At 41.1% G+C, this 21,890-nt stretch overlaps 1 protein-coding gene across 1 annotated transcript in view; it reads left to right on the top strand.

Moving 5' to 3' along the window:
* Positions 1-21,890, top strand: part of EGF (epidermal growth factor) — a 187,983-nt gene that overhangs the window by 116,662 nt on the left and 49,431 nt on the right. Inside the window, exons 9-14 of the mRNA XM_075860522.1 lie at positions 2,249-2,374; positions 2,514-2,650; positions 5,996-6,144; positions 10,304-10,408; positions 12,267-12,490; positions 14,291-14,458. Coding sequence (XP_075716637.1) covers positions 2,249-2,374; positions 2,514-2,650; positions 5,996-6,144; positions 10,304-10,408; positions 12,267-12,490; positions 14,291-14,458 — 909 coding nt within the window. The remainder of the gene's footprint in view (positions 1-2,248; positions 2,375-2,513; positions 2,651-5,995; positions 6,145-10,303; positions 10,409-12,266; positions 12,491-14,290; positions 14,459-21,890) is intronic.

The following is a 21,890-nucleotide window of genomic DNA, read 5'->3' as shown; positions in this document are numbered from 1 at the left end:
CCTGAGAGGATTGCATTTTAACAGATTTAAATTGAACAAGTGGTACGAACGCCAGAGTGGTCATTGAATTGGGGTTGGGGATCTCAACCTCAGGCAGAGTTCCCACCAAGTTGGGCTGCACCAAAGTGACTGCAAACTCCACAGCCGGTTTTAACCGTGACAGTATGGGTTGCTGAGGGGCTATCCTCTACGACACAGGTTGCCCTGCTAGTATCTCCATTGTGTACTAGTCACTTTGAAAAAGGAATGCCCTGATCCTCCAGAGGTCATGGTGGCCACTACTCAAATATCTTTTACAGAGCCCAACCTCCTCAGCCATTTTTTTGCAATGTTCATGTCGTAAGCTATCTGCACAACAATGCAGAGAATGGTCCCAAACCACATACACAATTGTTAGTCCAAGTCCTATCTCTTTAACTACAGGCACTCACTTCAATTAATTCTTCACATACACTCTGGGGATCTACACTGGAGGAAGGCTTTGCCATATTCCCACGAGGAATTTCCTCAAAATTCATGGTCTCAGGGCAGCTGGTTCCTCTGCCCACCGCAACACCATATTCTGGGTGGGTACACCGTCTGCCCACTATGCTCATGCAGTGCTCCCCCAGTCTGTATCTCCAGCTTGCACATCGGATCTCGCAGCTGGGCAGCAGATGGCTTAAAACCTGCGGGGGCTAAACTACACCCCAGTAGCTCTTTTGACAGGATCTTATTTACTGTGGTGTTTCCTTGCCGGATACCTACCTTTACAGTTCACATTCAGGCCAGAAGCAGGCTTCCAGGGCCCTAACATGCATAGTTGCCAACATTTGATTTTTTTTTCCAGGGACAATTAGGGTGTGATGTCTTTGGTGGCTGTGTCTTATGGGGGCATGGCTGATCTGGTGGGCCTGGCTTTCTTTCCAGAATTTCTGCATACAAATAAACAAACAAAAATGTCTGCACTAGTTTGGCTGACAACTACTATGGTGGCCAGTAAGGGTATGTTCACACGGCCAAATTTCAGACGTATACGAGGCGTATTATGCCTCGTTTTACGTCTGAAAATATGGCTACAATACGTCGGCAAACATCTGCCCATTCATTTGAATGGGTTTGCCGACGTACTGTGCAGACAACCTGTTATTTACGAGTCGTCGTTTGACAGCTGTCAAACGACGACCCGTAAATTTACTGCCTCGGCAAAGAAGTGCAGGGCACTTCTTTGCCACGTAATTTGAGCCGTTCTTCATTGAAATCAATGAAGCACGGCTCAAGGTTTACGAGCGTCTGAGGCGCCTCGTAAATTACGAGGAGGAGCATTTACGTGTGAAACGAGGCAGCTGTTAACAGTCTGTCTTTTCACACGTAACTGCCTCTCAGCGTGTGAACATACCCTAACTCTCTGGTTATCTGGTTGTTTACAGGCAGGTGATGTCTCACTTTATCTCTAGGGCTAGGTGATATGTGCTGACCACTACTGGTATTGTAAAAACCAGCATAGATAGTGCCACACTCAGTGCCCCTTGTAAATGGTGCTCCACACTGCCCCCAGTAGATATTGCCACACACTGCTCCCTGTAGATATTGCCATGCACTGCCCCCTTTAGATATTGCCACATAGCCTCCCTGTAGATGAAACTACACAGCCCCCCTGTAGATGATGCCACACAGCCCCTTGTAGATGATGCCACACACACACCCTTGTAGATGATGCCACACACCCCTGTAGATAGTGCCACATACTCCCCTTGTAGATAGTGCCACACACTCCCCCTGTAGATAGTGCCACACACCCCCTTTTAGATAGCGCTACAGCCCCCTCTAGGTAGATAGAGCCATTGTGGCTCCCTCTAGGAGGGGAATGCCCAGTCAGAGCGTTGCCGACGCTTTTGTCGGGGATTCCGCTCCTGGAGGAGCCTCTGACGTCACTGTCCATATAGGGACAGTAATACCAGGGGCTCCTCCAGTAGCAGAATACCCAGCCAGAGCGTCGCCAATGCTCGGGCCGGGGATTCCGGTGCTCCAGGAGGTGTTCCTGACTTCACTGCCCTTATATGGACAGTGAAGTCAGGGGCTCCCTCTATGAATCCTTGGGCAGGGTGTTGGCAGCACCATAGTGATAGTGGTGAGATTAAGTATTACAATAATTATACAATATACAAACAGTAACAAAGGGGAAGTCAGTGGTAACAGTCACATTATCAAAAGTCACATTAGTAAGGGGTGGTAAGGCTTACAAGTTACAAAACAAATGTTTTTCCAGGTTGTTCCTCTCCAGATAATGGAGGATGTAGCCAGGTGTGCAGAAGATCCAGAAATGACAGCTGGGAATGTGACTGTTTTCCAGGATATATTCTTCAGAAGGACAATAAAAGTTGCCTTGCTTCAGGTCAGTAAAACTTTATAGATTTATTTGTGCAATACACCAGATTAAAATGGTATAATGATATGAATCTGTTTAAAATATTATATTCATGTTTTTATGTATAATACTCAACTTTGAAAATGTCTTTATGCCTCAAGTACAGGTCCTCGGCCATTCCTAATGTTTGCAAATGTGCTTGACATACGGAGGATAAACTTTGATGGGACACAGTATGAACGTCTTCTTGCCTCACAGATGGGGAGAGTCTTGGCACTGGATTATGACCCTGTGGAAAATAGGGTAGGCCACACTTAATATGAAATACGATTGTCCAAAAAATATTTTTAAAGCTGCCATACACTTGTAGTTATTTCTGCCCACTTCAAGCATTGTGCTGTTAGAATATTGTTGCCCCATATCTCTTTCAAACTTGCACAAAGATCCTTGTCTCTACAAGCACCACAATGTAATATTAGACAGAGGAGGAGGTAGCTGGGCCAGGGGCAAGCTTCTCTTTTCTCCTGCAAGCCTTGGGAAGGGAGTGAAAGAATGCAAGGACCTCCAGAATGGGAGGGAAGGGGTGTATGATGATAACCAACACTACTGGGAAGATCCAAATCTATTATTTTGCCATGGCTCCCCACTTCTTCATGTATGTCACTCTGTAGTTTCATTTTTTCCTCCCGTATTAGTATGTTTTACATTGTATATCTGTTTAACCTCTGTAAAGTCTCTGCCTGAAACATGACAGTCAACATATCAGATTTTTGGAAACTGTATTTATGACACTAAATGATAATGACACTGGCTTGGCTCTAGGGATTACAGAGGTAGCTATCACAACGGGGCCTCAAAAACGTAGGCGCCGAAAGTTCACCCTGCCACATAATAAAAGATTTAAAGAAGGTATTACAAACGTAGCGGCGTAGAATTGGAAGGTCTCATGCCTTCTTCTAAATATACAATAATATAATCATACATACTGTATATACACATATAGTTTCTATATAGCATGTCATCATTATATACAGTGGAATGTAAAGTCATTAGGGGTTAAGTAATAAGTGTAGGAAATGCCTTGTAACTATATATTTATGTTTCATGTTATGTATAGCACTTTAATTCCTATTATAGAAAAGCGCTATTGCAATATTTTATTGTGTTGTATTGTAGGTAAAGTTGTTTCACCAAAGCCATAGACATCCAATTTATGTTTCCTGATTCTGACACTTAAACGTTGATACTACATATGATTAACTAAAAATACTATAGAATATCATCATAACTGGAACAAGATCATCCCCTCTATTTCTGTCATTCTGAATTTCTTTTCTACTAATAAAAAAAATATATAACAACTAGATATATTTTAAAGGGTAACTAAACGTTCAACAAACTTCTGACATGTCAGAAGTTTTATTCGGTGGGGGTCCGAGCACTGAGACCCCCACCAATCCGATGTAGCAGAGTACGGGCTCATAGACTTTCTATTGAACCCGTACTCTGATACATTGATTTCGCTCACACGAGCGCTTCTACCATTTCGTTTTAGCTATTGGTGGGGGTCTCGGTACTCGGCTACCCACCAAATGTCACTATGACATGTCAGAAGTTTGTTGAACGTTTAGTTACCCTTTAAGCATATCAAATAACTAAGTGGTTTAAACAGGAAGTCTATATTTATAAGTCTATATATAGTTTATAGACGGAGTGGACACTGCAATAATTAGAAATTCTGTGACTTAAAAACTGATTTTCTGGTTTATCTGATGTAATATTATGATGATCCACAAGATGGCACTGTTATAAGGTTGTAAGTCTGTTTCATGCACAAGTCATAAGTTAGGTTACAGTAAGCACTAACCTATATGTGCTGTGATTCATTGCAAATTAGACGAGAATTTCAACAATTATCTATTGGATTGCTATAACTTTAAATAAATCCAGTCTTGATTAAAGGAGTTACAATACTATATACTAGATATGTGATATTGCCAGCATTCCAGGACTACCCAGTGCCTATTCTACAGACTTTCTCCATTTTCATTGCTGGAAATCTTTAAATCAGTTTGCTTATACATATATTGACTGTATTAAAGGTTATGTACATCAATGACATTTTTTTTTCAGTGTTTTTGGTGCAACTTTCTAAATACTTTTTAATAAAAATAATTTTTACTTTTTGAGATACTTCGTATCTGTATTCTTCGCTAATCCTGTTCCTGTTAGGTCCTCTGAACTGACGGGTTTAGTGTCAACGGGTCCTGGATCCACCTGTAATCTATTACATCTAAGTTATGAACTTAGATGTGATAAGTAACAGTTCGATCACACGCAGGACCCGCTCAGACTGAACCCGTAAGGTCCATGTGGCTGACGGATTCAGGTCATAGTGAACTATACGGGCATGGCCACACGTGGCAGATTTCCTCCGCAACTGTCCGCATCAATGCCGCACAGAATCTGCGTTGCAGGTTCTGCTGCGGATCTGCCCAAAATGTGCAGTAAATTGATGCGGACTGCGGGAAAAGTGCTTCCCTTCTCTCTATCAGTGCAGGATAGAGAGAAGGGACAGCACTTTCCCTAGTGAAAGTAAACGAATTTCATACTTACCGGCCGTTGTCTTGGTGACGCGTCCCTCTTTCGCCATCCAGCCCGACCTCCCTGGATGACGCGGCAGTCCATGTGACCGCTGCAGCCTGTGATTGGCTGCAGCCGTCACTTAGACTGAAACGTCATCCTGGGAAGCCGGACTGGAGACAGAAGCAGGGAGTTCTCAGTAAGTATGAACTTCTATTTTTTTTACAGGTTGATGTATATTGGGATCGGTAGTCACTGTCCAGGGTGCAGAAACAGTTACTGCCGATCGCTTAACTCTTTCAGCACCCTGGACAGTGACTATTTACTGACGTCGCCTAGCAACGCTCCCGTAATTCCGGGAGCCCCATTGACTTCCTCAGTCTGGCTGTAGACCTAGAAATACATAGGTCCAGCCAGAATGAAGAAATGTCATGTCCAAAAAGCAAGACGCATCCGCACCACACATAACATGTGCGGACTCGATTGCGGAATTTAGAATCTCCATTGAAGTCAATGGAGAAATTCCGCCATGAGTCCACAACCAGTCCGCCACAACTCCGCAACATCCCTTGCATGCTGCGGACACCAAATTCCGTTCCGCAGCCTATGCTCCGCAGCGGAATTTTACGCATCGTCTAAACGAACACTGCTAAATAAAAGTGGAAGTCAATGGAGAAACGGCTCCGCTGCGGATTAACGCTGCGGAGTGTCTGCTGCGGAATTCAAGAGGAATTCCGCCACGTGTGGCCATGCCCTACAGCTGCTCTGAATAGAGAATTCAGAGAAGATGTATCTCAAAAACCAAAAATAATTTTTAATAAAAACGAATTATAAAGTTGCACCAATCAGACTGATTTACCTTTTTATAAAAAAGAAAAAAAAAAAGAAAAGAAAAGCCTTTCAAAGGTTTACATAGCCTTTAAAGTACAGTGTTATTTATTTGATGGTGTGTTATATAGATCCTCTAAATACAGATAAATTCAGGGCCTTCGTGTAAAATTCTATAGATTCCAATTATTCTGAATAGTGAATATTTCTTATGTATTTGCACAATTTTATTCTCAGATTTACTTTGCACACACAGCTCTGAAGTGCATAGAAAGTGCATATATGGATGGCAGCGGTCGTGAAAAGGTGATTTTAGAAGCGGTGGACCAACCAGAGGGTCTTGCAATTGACGTCATTAATAGAAATCTTTACTGGACCGACAGAGGGTAAATATCTTTATAACCAGTTATTGCTGTAGAAGTGTTTCTGTAGAGTGTTCTGCTGTAGCAGAGCTGAATGTGTCATTCAACATGAAAATGTCATATTTTCCAGAGTGAAGCTGTTTTTCTTTTCCAGTTCCGTATGTCATTAGTGTTTGGTGCGAGTCTGCGTTATTTTCGCACATATGCCATCCTTATGTCACGCGGTTTTGACATTTCCAAGATGAAATGAAGGAGGTGGTTTTCTTTTTCCCATAATTTCTTGAGCACCTGTTGCGTGAATCACGCACAGTACACGGATGTGCGTCCGTGTGCTGTCAGTGATATTCACGCACCCATTGACTTCAATGGGTGCGTGATGCGCAAAAAACGCTCAAGTATAGGACATGCAGTGAGTTTCACACAGCGGACACATGCTGCGTGAAAAACACGGAATGTCTGAATGGCCCCATTGACTTGCATAGGTCCGTGCAACGTGCGTGATTCTCACGCCCGTATCACGGACGTGAAATACGCTCGTGTAAATAAGGCCTTACTGATACATCATCATGTTCGGTCTTCCCTCGTCATCTGACAGACAGTATGAGTGATATCCCATTGCCATACCCCTTCTACTTTCTATTGGGTGCAGTGAGGCATATAAAGTTTGTAAAAATGTAGAGAAAGAAAGAAGCAGATCCCACACTAGCAGGAAATTATTTTTCCATGGTGATGTCATTGAGTTAGGTCCTGGTATGGCTGTACCTAGATATCTTCTATTACAATGTTTGCGGGCATCAGTAGGTTTACTTGAGACACTATGATTGCGGGATCTGAACGATTAAATGGCCAGTATAACATGTGCCCACTCAAGCACAAATGTTCATCACTGTAAATAATACATTGTCATATGGATACAAATTCAGCTCTGCTACATCTTTCGGTTATCAATATCATTTTTATAGTATCAACATATAATGTAGAGCTGAGCTCCAACACAGCAGCACATAATGTGCACAGCCATTTTAAATTTGAAAGAGAACCTGTTCAAACTCTTAACATGTCTATTTGAATAAATACTTGTATTCTGGTCCATCTTTACTTAGAACTTTGCGTTGTGCTGTACCTCTGTTATTCCTCCTAGAAATGTATAAATAATTGATGACTGAGTGTTACCATTCCCCTTGCCAAAGGGGCGTGTCCCTACACACTCTGAGACTGTGAGCACTGGTTGGACAGTGTGAGGACACACCCCCAAATGGTAACACCCAGTTGTCAATTTATTCATAATATTATAGGAGGAATAGACTTGGTACAAAACAGACTTCTAGGAAAAGATGCTCTAGAATCATTATTTAATGGGGAATACAAGTATTTACTTAACCAGACATGTCAGGAGAGGTGACTGGTCCTCTTTACGTGGAAGACTTATGTAAAAGTCTAGGTGGTTGTGATAGAGCCACCTCCATTAATAGCATGACTGTTAATTATGTAATGACTTGATTTTTATAATTTTTTGGGAAAATCGATCACAAGGACTAGTCTGTATGACACCCTTTTGAGGCCACGTTCAGACGTGGCGGAATTGCTGTTGAATTACGCGCTGGACAGTCCGCAGTGGAATTCTGCAGCAGCCGTTTTTTTACATTTGTTTCTATACATTTTTAGGAACTTTAGTTCAGATATTGCAGAAAATAACGGTGCAAAAATTAGGCTGCGTTGCACAATTGCACCCTCTAAGGGCACGTTCAGACGTGGCGGAATTTTTCCGCTGCAAATGTTGGTGCAGATTTGGGGCAATTACGCAACGAATCTGCACCAACATTTGCATATTTGACAGGTAATTCAGACGCTGCAGAAAAGACAGCGGACTTGCCACAGATTTCAGTTTTTGCATTGCAAAGGCTGAAATACGCAGTGAAATTCCGCTTCTTCTCCGCAACAGACAGTGCATGCTGCGGAGGGAAAATTCTGCACCGCAGCCTATGGTCCGCAGTGGAGTTTTCCGCAACGTCTGCACGAAGAGAACTAAAAAGGTGTGGAAACCAATGGACAAACTGTCTGCAAAGGATTTCCACGGCGACTGTCCGCAGCGGAATTCCACAGCAATTCCGCCACGTCTGAATGTGCCCTAAAGGTCTCCTAGCATGTCAGTCATGGAGCCAGTGTAAGTGAACTGTAAATCCTGTTTCTTAGGAGTCAGTGATACAATGTAGTGTATGATATGATCACTCTCAGCTTTGCTTAATGACTGAGAGAGCTCATGGTGGGGGTATATATATTTCTGTCTATAAGGCTGGATTCACACGAGCGTGTTCGTTTTGCGCACGCAAAAAACGCTGCGTTTTGCGTGCGCAAAAGGCACTTAACAGCTCCGTGTGTCAGCCCCGTATGACGCGCAGCCGCCATCATTATGACACTCCGTTTGGATGTTTGTAAACAGAAAAGCACGTGGTGCTTTTCTGTTTACATTCATAGTTTTACTGCTGTTGCGCGAATCACGCGCGTCCCATGGAAGTGCTTCCGTGTGGTGCGCGTGATTTTCACGCACCCATTGACTTCAATGTGTGCGTGATGCATGAAATACGCACAAAGAACGGAAATGTCGTGAGTTTTACGCAGCGGACTCACGTTGCGTAAAAATAACGGACAGTCTGCACTGCCCCATAGACTAATATAGGTCCGTGCGAGGCGCGTGAAAATCATGCGCGTTGCACGGACGTATATCACGTTCGTCTGAATAAGCCCTTAAGGTATGTTCACACGCAGTGTTTTCAGACGGCTCCATTACGCCTACAAACATCTGCCCATGCTGTCAATGGGTTCTACAATGTTCTGTTCCCACGAGCCTTTATTTTACGCGTCGCTGTCAAAATACGGCTCGTCAAAAGAAGTGCAGGACACTTCTTGGGACGTTTTTGGAGGCGTTTTTCATTGACTTCATTGAAAAACAGCTCCTAAAACGTCCGTAAATAACGCAGCGAAATATGCGAGCTGTTAAAAAAACGTTTGAAAATCAGGAGCTGTTTACGCCTGAAAACAGCTCCGTATTTTCACACGTTTCTGGTCAGTGCGTATGAACATACCCCAAGGGTATCTTCACACAGCCTTAAACGCCCGAAAAACAGCCGAAAAATACGAAGCAGAACGCCTCCAAACATCTGCCCATTGATTGCAATGGGAAAAACGGCGTTCTGTTCCGACGGGCCGTTTTTTTACGCGGCCATTTTGAAAAACTGCCTCGTAAAAAAACAGCTGCGAAAAAGTGCAGGACACTTCTTTGGACGTTTTTGGTGCCGTTTTTCATTGACTCTATTGAAAACAGCTCCAAAAACGTCTGTAAAAAGCACCACGAAAAACGCCCCGAAAATCGTGAGTGGCTTAAAAAACATCTGCAAATCAGGAGCTGTTTTCCCTTGAAAACAGCTCCGTATTTTAAGACGTTTTTGACTCAGCATGTGAACATACCCTGAGGCTGGATTCACACGAGCATGTTCAGTCCGTAAAGGACGGAACGTATTTCGGCCACAAGTCCCGGACCGAACACACTGCAGTGAGCCGGGCTCCTAGCATCATAGTTATGTACGACGCTAGGAGTCCCTGCCTCTCCGTGGAACTACTCTCCCGTACTGAAAACATGATTACAGTACGGGACAGTTGTCCCGCAGCGAGGCAGGGACTCCTAGCGTCGTACATATCTATGATGCTAGGAGCCCGGCTCCCTGCAGTGTGTTCGGTCCGGGACTTGCGGCCGAAATACGTTCCGTCCTTTACGGACCGAACATGCTCGTGTGAATCCAGCCTCAATAGGCACTTTGGCAGGCTAATCAATGGATCATGCTCTATGCATACAAAAGGTACACTGTATGTATATAGAAAAGATGCCATTTTGACAAAGGATCCAGTTGAGCTGAACTAGAGAGCAGAACTGAGTATTTAGTATTTTTCCATGACTCATCTAACTTCACAAAATAAAATCTCTTTTGCTTTGGGTGGAGTTACCCTTTAAATCCTGTTTGCTATAGCATATTAATAGATTAGTAACTTTATGTACTTATTTTTTTTTTACACATATTTGCTGTTTCTATTCCTTTAATATTAAGTGTTTCCAAACCAGTGACAATTTAAAGTTTTCAGAGGTTTTCTCCCTCTCTCTCTTTTTTATTTATTATTTTTTAACGAATAGAAAATCTTGCATACAAATCAGCGACTTAAATGGAAGAAACAGGAAAATCATTGCAGAGGAAAATGTACATCAGCCAAAAGGAATTTGTGTTCATCCAAGAGCTGGGTAAGAAACAATAATTTACAATGGCCCAGATTCACTAAGGCAGTTTTTTGTTTTACGCCAGTCTTAGTAGAGTAGGCAGTTGGAGTGATTTGCTCTAAATTTCTTAAAAGGGGCACATTTTTACCTTTCTGATAGTCAGAACATAGAGCAGGCACAGCTTTGCGCTAGAATTTGTGCTATTTCCACCTACTCTACAGTATATAATAAATCTGGTCTAAACTATGTTTCGGATACAATATCCACTTTTCTCTTCATTTTCCAAATTTGTCGGGTGATGAGAAAAGTTGAAAATCTTACCGCTAAATTGTTGCACGTCATCATTTGACATAAACTGCTTTATAAATGTGGGCCAAAGTCTTCAAACTATATACTTTCAGATTTATACAATTTTATTTTTGTAGTAATGGAGACGAAGCACAACAATGTAACGTCTTCATACTACTTTGGGCTATTATATTGCAGTACAACGTATGACCTATTCAGTTGTATAATAATTTGCTGGTGACACTAGCAGAACGTAGGTGCCAAACTGTGCTTTCAACATTAAATACAGACATTCCACTGAAAATATAGGTCATAACCTATAGGATATAAGGCAGGATATGTAACGTTCCTTTTTAAAGTGCAGAATATTCCCTAGATGCTTCCTAACCAGGGAATGCTACCAAAAATGTCCCCTCCTATCATTGAATCTCATTTGTGGCACCAGCACAAACATTTACCATGAACACTATGGGATGTTTCAGTTCATGGCACACATTCCCCAGACATTATACGGGGTACTTTTAATCCTGATAGTTATGTTTTTAGATATTTACGTGACTTCTTTTACCTATTTTTTGCAACTGAGCCTACTGGTAGTGCAGCAAAAATATTGAAATAGAATAAAATATTACTAGTTACATAACGATAAAGATTAAAAAATGACAAGTACAAGTTCAAACTATTATTTTCTTGCTACATTGATTTAAAAACTAAACCTCAGCATTAAAATTCACTGAAACTTCAGATTGCACGTCCGAATAGATTGCCATTCGGTATTGTATTATTATATACGGTCATGTGCACTAGGCGATGGTCATGTGCATTACGTCACAAGTCAAAATCATTCAAATGTTTTATGCAGAGCAAGTGAGTAGTAGGAAGATTTTCAGCGAATATTCACCCCTTGTGGGCAATTCAATCGTCTAAAGGGCTCATGACCATGGCAGTATTATGGACCTATGTTGTAGAAATCTATGTGCCCATACTATGCCTCTGATTTCATACATCTTTGCCGTGTGCATGAAGCCTAAACCAATGTCCATGTTGGGTTTAACCTTATAGAGATTGATGCCACTTTTAAAATGTCTCTTATTAGGGTAAGGCCACATTGAGCAGCCCTGACACGGTCGCGATGCGGCCAACAACCGCGCCAGCACCATGTTCGGCGCGGCTGTCAAATACCCTGTTAATGGACGCGCTTTAATGCAGGTAAAAACTTCCTTTTATTTGCAAAATCGAACGGCCATTAATTAATACACCCTTTATGGCAGCACGATTTTGCAGGTAAAGGGCCATTTTACCTGCAATAACGCGTGGCCATTAACAGGGTGTTTGACAGCCGCACCGAACATGGTGCCGGTGTGGTTGTTGTCCGCGTCGCGACCGTTTCAGGGCAGCTCCGTGTGGCCTTACGGTTAGTAAGACATTTTACAAAATATGTAGCAGACCTCATCCATATCAGTAACAAATATTACCAAAACTCAGTCCAAGGACCATTACTAATACATTACTGTTATATAGTCTCGGTGTTGGTCTTATGATTTCTTACATTGTTTTAAAAGACTGCACTGATTTTTGACATATTACTTTTAAGGAGATTATTTTGGACAGATATTGGACCCAATCCCCATATAGAAGGCTCCAGTCTAGATGGTCGTGAAAGGATGGTTGTGATCAGCACTAATTTAGTATGGCCAAGTGGGATTACAGTGGACACCCTCACTAACAAGCTGTATTGGTGTGATACCAAGAGATCTGTTGTTGAATATTCTGATTTGGATGGATCAAACCGACTCATCCTCTCCCAGAATGATGTAGGTGAGGTTTTGGGGTAATATACTTTCTTGCTAATAAATTCTTCACCTTTAGTGGACCTACACTTATACACTACACAACAGGATAAATAGCAATTGCTTACTTTATAAGTAGGTACACTACTGTTCAAAGGTTTAGGGTCACTTAGAAATTTCCTTATTTTTGAAAGAAAAGCACAGTTTTTTTCAATGAAGATAACATTACATTAATCAGAAATACACTCAATACATTGCTAATGTGCTAAATGACTATTCTAGCTGCAAACGTCTGGTTTTTAATGCAATATCTACATAGGTGTATAGAGGCCCATTTCCAGCAACCATCACTCCAGTGTTCTAATGGTACATTGTGTTTGCTAACTGTGTTAGGAGGCTAATGGATGATTTGAAAACCCTTGTGAAATTATGTTAGCACCGCTGTAAACAGTTTTGCTATTTAGAGGAGCTATAAAACTGACCTTCCTTTGAGTTAGTTGAGAATCTGGAGCATTACATTTGTGGGTTCCATTAAACTCTCAAAATGGCTAGAAAAAGAGAGCTTTCATGTGAAACTCGACAGTCTCTTCTTGTTCTTAGAAATGAAGCCTATTTCATGTGAGAAATTGCCAAGAAACTGAAGCCATCTGTCAAGCATGGTGGAGGTAATGTGATGGTCTGGGGTTGCTTTGGTGCTGGTAAAGTGGGAGATTTGTACAAGGTAAAAGGGATTTTGAATAAGGAAGGCTATCACTCCATTTTGCAACGCCATGCCATACCCTGTGGACAGCGTATGGTATGGTATGCAAGAAGTGCCCATCAAGCCAATCCAACTTGTGGGAGGGGCTTCTGGAAGCATGGGGTGAAATTTCTCCTGATTACCTCAGCAAATTAACAGCTAGAATGCCAAAGGTCTACAATGCTGTAATTGCTGCAAATGGAGCATTCTTTGACGAAAGCAAAGTTTGAAGGAGAAAATTATTATTTCAAATAAAAATCATTATTTCTAACCTTGTCAATGTCTTGACTATATTTTCTAGTCATTTTGCAACTCATTTGATAAATATAAGTGTGAGTTTTCATGGAAAACACAAAATTGTCTGGGTGGCCCCAAACTTTTGAACGGTAGTGTATTATACCACAGGGAAAACATGGGGAGTTTTAATTCCTAGTGGATTTCCCATCATCTGGTCAGCAGATACATTGTATGTCAATTGCCCATTGGCAGACTGTAATTGGAATCATTTACAAGTCAACAGTGGCGGATTTGGATTTGTGAACAACATTTAGCTACATGCTCGAATAAACAGACAATCTAGAACAATTGGATTTATGCTCATGGCACCAATATTCCATAATCACAATATTCTTTTTTACTATTTTGTTAATAATTACATACTAGAGAACTGTTATTTATGCAATTGTCTAATTTATATAGGTTCACTAAAGATTAAACTACACCTTATATGTAGTAGAGTTTGTCTCAGCACAAACACTGATGGCATATTGCTAGGATATCCCATCAATATCCGATCGGTCGTAGTCCAACAATGTGACCCCCGCCGATCGTTGAACAAAGTGGCAGTGTCCTGTCTCCTGTTAGCATAACTCAGCTTTTTCCTTAGGCTGAATAGTTGGCCCATTGTAGTCAATGGGTGACCATGCGGCCTCTGGAAAAATCAAGACACAGCCCCTTTAATGTCAAACATGTGATCATATTGTATTCACTGCTATATTGTATCAATATTTCACTTAACATTTGTATGTCCACAGTACATGGTAGTTTACTCAACCTATACATTATCGTAAATATATATATATTTTATAGGTCATCCTTTTGGTATAGCAGTATTTGAAGATCACATATTTTTGTCTGACTGGCTGCAACCATCCATAATAAGAATGAACAAGAGGATGGCAAGCAGCTGGGTACGTGTACAGGGAAATATGAAGAGGCCTTCCGCACTTGTGGTCGTACACCCTTTGGCCAAGCTAGGTAATCTTTATAAATATACTAACATTTTCCTCACTTGAACAACTTTGGTCTGTTCACGTAGATATTAAATATTTTGCCCCAAATAAATAAATGTGTATATTCTAAAGATGTTAGATTTCCAATTGTACAACTTCTCATAGCAGAGGAAAAATAAATTCAAACAGTCAGATAATTCCTAATACACTAGATTTATGAGGAAGCGTGCACTTTTTAATAAACTATTCTCTCCAACTTCTCTCTCCAATTTCATTGGCACAAAATACTCCATTATTAACCCCTTCCCGCTCCTTGACGTACTATTACGTCATGGCAGCTGTATCGTTCGCGCTCCATGCCGTAATAGTACGTCTCGGGAGTAACGGCCGTTTCGGCCGTCCTCCCGACACATACAGGAGCTGTGACGCTGCTGTCTTGTTCAGCAGCTGTCACAGCTCCTACAGCGGGGACCGATCGCTGTGTCCCCGCTGATTAACCCCTTAAAAGCCGCGTTCTATAGAGATCTCGGCTTTTTAGGGGTTAAGCTGCCATCGCCGGCCTGCTACGCGATAGCGGCCGGCGATGGTGACTATGGCAACCGGACACCAAACAATGGCGTCCGGCGATGCCATAGACGGAAGCCTAGTGGGTCCTGACAACGTCAGGACCCACTATGCTTGCTGTCAGTGAGTAGCTGACAGTTCTAATACACTGCACTACGCATGTAGTGCAGTGTATTAGAATAGCGATCAGGGCCTCCTGCCCTCATGTCCCCTAGTGGGACAAAGTAATAAAGTAAAAAAAAAGTTAAAAAAAGTTGTGTAAAAATAAGAAAATAAAAGATTTAAAAGTATTAAAAGTAAAAATCCCCCTTTTTCCCTTATCAGTCCTTTATTATTAATAAAAATATATAAAAAAACAAATAAACTATACATAATTGGTATCGCCGCGTCCGTAACGGCCTGAACTACAAAATTATTTCATTATTTATCCCGCACGGTGAACGCCGTAAAAAAAATAAATAATAAACCGAACCACAATCACAATTCTTTGGTCACTTCACCTCCCAAAAAATGGAATAAAAAGAGATCAAAAAGTCGCATGTACCTAAAAATGGTACTGATCGAAACTACAGTTCGTTACGCAAAAAATAAGTCCTCGCACGGCTTTATTGATTGAAAAATAAAAACTTTATGGCTCTTAGAATAAGGTAACACAAAAAGTGAATGATTGTTTACAAAACTTATTTTATTGTGCAAACGCCATAAGACATAAAAAAAAACTATAAACATCTGGTATCGCCGTAATCGTATCGCCACGCAGAATAAAGTGAATATATCATTTATAGCGCACGGTGAACGCTGTAAAAAAAAACGAAAAAAAATAATAATCGTACAATTGCTGTTTTTTAGTCACCACGCCACCTAAAAATAGAATAAAAACTGATCAAAAAGCCGCATGCACCCCAAGAAAACTACAATGGATTCCTCAAGGGGTCTAGTTTCCAAATTGGGGTCACTTTTGGGGGGTTCCCAATGTTTTGGCACCACAAGACCTCTTCAAACCGGACATGGTGCCTAATAAAAAAGATGCTTCAAAATCCACTAGGTGCTCCTTTGCTTCGGAGGCCGATGCTTCAGTCCATTACCGCACGAGGGCCACATGTGGGATATTTCTCAAAACTGCAGAATCTGGGCAATAAGTATTAAGTTGCGTTTCTCTGATAAATCCTTTTGTGTTATAAAAAAAATGGTATAAAGAGGATTTTCTGACAAAAAAAATAATGTAAATTTCACCTCTACTTTGCTCTAAATTCCCGTGAAACACCTAAAGGGTTCATAAACTTTCTAAATGCTGTTGTGAATACTTTCAGGGGTCTAGTTTCTAAAATGGGGTGTTTGATAGGGGTTTCTAATATATGGGCCCCTCAAAGCAACTTCAGAACTGAACTGGAACCTAAAAAAATAAATAAATGAGGCAATACTTCGCTTCTTACATTATACTGATAATGAGCCGTGCCCACCCCGAGATGACCCCAGTTTTGACCGTTTGTATAAACGGAGACCCCTATTAGACCGTTCCAGTGCCCGGTTTTCCCAAGCATACACCCCTGAGAAGTGTATTTCTATTGCTGAGTCCTTGGTACATTTTAAAGGGAGGGTTCAATTCCGCGAGTACCTGCCGGGTAAGAGGGCAAGGTATGGCGTGAAGATGTATAAGCTGTGAGAGTGCATCAGGGTATACCTACAGGTTTAGGATATATGAAGGAAAGGCCACCCCCAAACCAGACTGCATCCTGGACTACAATAGGTACATGGGAGGGATGGACTTGTAAGATCAAGCCCTGAAGCCCTACAGCGCCATGCGGTGTGGTATAAGAAGCTGGCCGGGCACATCATACAGATGGCATTGTACAATGCGTACATGCTACGTCGATGTGCAGGCCAGACGGGAACTTTCCTGGAATTTCAAGAGGTGATTATCAAGAACCTAATCTTTAGGGACCAAGAAGGGGGGGGGCACCCAGTACTTCTGGAAGCGAGCCCACACGCATCGTACCAGGGCAACACTTTCCAGGAGAAGTTCCCCAAACTGGCAAGAAGGGAAAAAGTCAAAAGAGGTGCAAAGTCTGCTATAAGAGGGGGTAAGGGAGGACACAATATATCAATGTGACACGTGTCCCGAATAACCAGAGCTCTGTATGAAAGTGTTTTAAAATTTATCATACATCCCTTGGTTTATAATTTACCCCAATTTTACTTACCCTGATGCACTCCACACAGCTTATCCCCCCTCGTCTTTCCCCTCTGATCCCTGCTGTGTGTCCAGGCAGCTGATAACAGCCACATGTAGGGTATTGCCATACCCGGGAGAACCCACATTACAGTTTATGGGGTGTAGGTCTCCGGTCAAAATGGCCACTACACCTCTAGATGAATGCCTTAAGGGTGTAGTTTTTAAAACGGGGTCACTTCTTGGGGGTTTCAACTGTTCTGGTACCTCAGGGGCTTCTGCATACATGACTTCGCACTAGAAAATCCCCAGTAGGCCAAATGGTGGTCCTTTCCTTCTGAGCCCTCCCATGGGCCCAAATGGCAGTTTATCACAACAAATGGGGTATTGCGGCCCTCAGAACAAATTGCGCAACAGAATGGGGTATTTTGTTTCTTGTGAAAATAAGAAATTTTCAGCCAAAACTACATATTATTTGAAAAAAATAATTTTGTTTTCATTCCCAGCCCAATTCAAATAAGTTCTGTGAAAAAACTATGGGGTCAAAATGGTCACAACACCCATAAATGAATTCCTTGAGGGGTGTAGTTTCCAAAATGGGGTCATTTGTGGTTGGTTTCTATTGCTTTGATACCTCTGGGGCTCTGCAAATGCGACATGGCACCCGAAAACCAATCCAGCAAAATCTGGACTCCAAAGAACACACAGCGCTCCTTTCCTTCTGAGCCCTCCCATGGGCCCAAACGGCAGTTTATCACCACAAATGGGGTATTGCCGCACTCAGGACAAATTGGGCAACAGAATGGAGTATTTTATTTCTTGTGAAAATAAGAATTTTTGAGCTAAAATGACATATTATTGGAAAAAATATATTTTTTTTTAATTCCCAGCCCAATTCAAATTAGTTCTGTGAAGAAACTATGGAGTCTAAATGGTCACATTACCCATAAATGAATTCCTTGAGGGGTGTAGTTTCCAAAATGGGGTCACTTCTGGTGGGTTTCCATTGCTTTGATACCTCTGGGGCTCTGCAAATGCGACATGGCACCCGAAAACCAAACCAGCAAAATCTGTACTCCAAAGAACACACAGCGCTCCTTCCCTTCTGAGGCCTCCCATGGGCCCAAACGGCAGTTTATTGCCACAAATGGGGTATTGATGCACTCAGGAGAAATTGGGCAACAAAATTGAGTATTTTGTTCCCTGTGAAAATAAGAAATTTTGGTAAAAAATTACATCTTATTGAAAAAAATGTCATTTTTTTAATGTCACAGCCCAATTGAAATAGGTGCTGTGAAAAAACTGTGTGGTCAAAATGCTAACAACAACCATAAATGAATTCCTTGAGGGGTGTAGTTTCCAAAATGGGGTCACTTTTGGTGGGTTTCCATTGCTTTGATACCTCTGAGGCTCTGCAAATGCGACATGGCACCCGAAAACCAATCCAACAAAATCTGGACTCCAACAAACATATAGCGCTCCTTTCCTTCTGAGCCCTCCCATGGGCCCAAACGGCAGTTTATCACCACAAATGGGGTATTGCCACACTAAGGACAAATTGGGCAACAAAATGGGGTATTTTGTTCCTTGTGAAAATAAGAAATTTTGATCACAAATGACATTTTATTTGAAAAAATGACATTTTTTTCATTTCAGAGCCCAATTCAAATACGTGCTGTGAAAAAACTGTGCGGTCAAAATGGTAACAACAACCCTAAATGAATTCCTTGAGGGGTGTAGTTTCCAAAATGGGGTCACTATTGGGGGATTCCTACTGTTTTGACACCTCAACACCTCTTCAAACCTGGCATGCTGCATAAAATATATTCTAATAAAAAAGGGGCCTCAAAATGCACTAGGTGCTTCTTTGCTTCTAGGGCTTGTGTTTTAGTCCACGAGCGCAGTAGGGCCACATGTGGGACATTTCTAAAAACTGCAGAATCTGGAGAATACATATTTAGTAGTGTTTCTCTGGTAAAACCTTCTGTGTTACAGAAAAAAAAATGAATAAAATTGAAATTCAGCAAGAAAAATGAAATTTGCAAATTTCACCTCCACTTTGCTTTAATTCCTGTGAAATGCCTGAAGGGTTAAAAAACTTTCTAACTGCTGTTTTGAATACTTTGAGGGGTCTAGTTTTTAAAATGGGGTGTTTTATCAGGGTTTATAATACATAGGCCCCACAAAGCCACTTCAGAACTCAAGAGGTACCTTAAAAAAAAGGCTTTTGAAATTTTCTTAAAAATATGAGAAATTGCTGTTTATGTTCTAAGCCTTGTAACGTCCAAGAAAAATAAAAGAATGTTCAAAAAACGATGCCAATCTAAAGTAGACATATGGGAAATGTGAACTAGTAACTATTTTGGGTGGTATAACCGTCTGTTTTACAAGCAGATGCATTTAAATTCAGAAAAATGCAATTTTTTCAAAATTTTCTCTACATTTTGCAATTTTTCACCAATAAACACTGAATATATCGACCAAATTTTACCACGAACATGAAGCCCAATGTGTCACGAGAAAACAATCTCAGAATCGCTTGGGTAGGTTTAAGCATTCCGACGTTATTACCACATAAAGTGAAATATGTCAGATTTGAAAAATGGGCTCTGAGCCTTAAGGCCAAAACTAGGCTGCGTCCTTAAGGGGTTAATAAATGTGGGACTTAATAAATGTCCAGGAAAAAAACACCACAAAAACCTAACCTAATGCTGTGTGTGATTCCAGCCTTAGTAAACCAAACCCTACTTATAAGGTCTGAATCACACATGCAGTTTTTATGTAGTTTTTTTTGCATTAATCTTTTCTTTATACCTTCCTTCCTTTTGGATCCAATTCTGGCCAAAAAAAAAACGGAGGCAAAAACTGCATCAAAACTGCGTGTGTGACACTGGCTTTAGGGAATTGCATAAATCTCTACTAATATATGCTGCTGAATTGCTTTAGTCACAAGCAGGAATTTTCAGATAAAACAGTTGTAGGCCTAAAGAAATTTGGGTTTTCATGCCATTGTCCTGCACATATATCGGTGTAGTTTATAACAGCTCGTATTCTGTTTATGAAATATCAGACAGGCTGCCATAAAATAGCCTCTGTCTGCTGATAAAGGCTTCATGGATTCTATGCTTCATTACTAGAATGTGAAATTATTTTAAATCTTTTTATGCAATTTCTTAAAATTTAAGCAAATCTATACTTTAACGGCTAATGCAAAAGTGCCTACTACTCTTCATACATCCTCCAAGGCTCTGCCGTGTGCATGAGGCCAAGGGATGATCTTTGTGCACAGTGCGGATATATGACTTCTAGTGCCAGTCTTCTCCTGTATTTAATAGCACTAGAAAAACAGCATTCTGCGCAGGATTCCAAGTGTAGCTTTCATTAAGATTCCTTTACGAATGGAAAACAGCTCAGAAAAGTGCACTTATAACAGTCTATTTTCAGACAAGAATTCCGTGTATGTATACCATTATCTGTTAATGTCATCTTGTAGAAAGAAAAAAAAATACATAAACAACATAAAGCATCTCAGCTTGACATGTCAGACTATTTATGAGATTATGTTCTCGCAGAGGAATTTAACACAAACTAAAAAGTGACATCATTGTTGAATGTTTTTTCATTGTTATTGTGGTGACCAAAGTGCCAAAATGAATTAACGTTCACCTGAAAAATGGAGGAGTATAACGGAAGACATTTTGTAATGTATAAGTATCCCATTTGTTTTTTCTTCCTATAGAACCTCTTGGTCCTTAAAGGATATGTAAATCTTTGAACTCATTTTTTTTTTAAATAAAACAAATGTATGTGATTTTAAGCAACTTTTAAATAGGTTTTTATTTTAAAAAAAAATTTCATTTTTCAGATACAGTTTCTATGTATCTGGTACACAAAGAAGCTGTATCTTGCCATCAAAACCGAATCCGTCAGGTCAGCAGGGTTGACGGCTCGGCTGAAAGCTAGTCCTGCGTGTCTCTGACTTTTTTAATAAAAATTTATTTAAAAGATGTTTAAAATCACGTAATACATTGTTTTATTTAAAAAAAAAATGTAGTGAAAAGGTTTACATTTCCTTTAAAGGGATTCTCTCATCAGAGAAAACCCCTTTCTGATTAGAGCTACTGCAGGGGAAATGTCAGGGGCAAGACTAAATGGGGTGCAGAGGTTGCAGCCGCACCCGGGCCATGGAGCCTGATGGGGGCCCAAAAGGAACTCTGCCTCATAAGCAGAGACCGGTATTCTAAATTATGTGTGATTGTTTTGGGGCCCTGTTAAAGATTTTATAGGGGCCCAGAAGCTTCAAGTTACACGTCTGGAAAATTTAGTATTACATGGTGGCGATTCAAATGTCCCACCCCTTTAACCATGACAAGGGGACTGATAGCATAAAACTGCTGGAATCCAAGTGTAAACTGTAAACAAATACTACATGGGGTTTACCTGCTGGTGAAAGTAATTACAGGGGTATTCCAAAGAATGACATTTATTGAATATAAAAAGGATATGTCATAAATGTCTCATCGGTGGTCGTCTGACCATTCGAACTCACAACGATCGGGAGAATGAGGGTGCCCTGTCCCTGTTGCTGCCCTAAATCTAGATCAAAGTGGAATGATTCTGCCACTTAAATGGAGAGAGATGGTAGTGCTGAGTGCACTCCGGTGTCTTCCATACAATTTTATCTGCCAATCTCCTCACACTTTGATCTGGCTTTCAAAGCAGC

The sequence above is a fragment of the Rhinoderma darwinii genome, chromosome 1 (assembly GCF_050947455.1).
Source record: "Rhinoderma darwinii isolate aRhiDar2 chromosome 1, aRhiDar2.hap1, whole genome shotgun sequence".
NCBI classification, from domain to species: Eukaryota; Metazoa; Chordata; class Amphibia; order Anura; family Rhinodermatidae; genus Rhinoderma; species Rhinoderma darwinii.
Note: the sequence above shows the minus strand (reverse complement) of the source record. Positions and strands in the feature narration are given on the sequence as shown.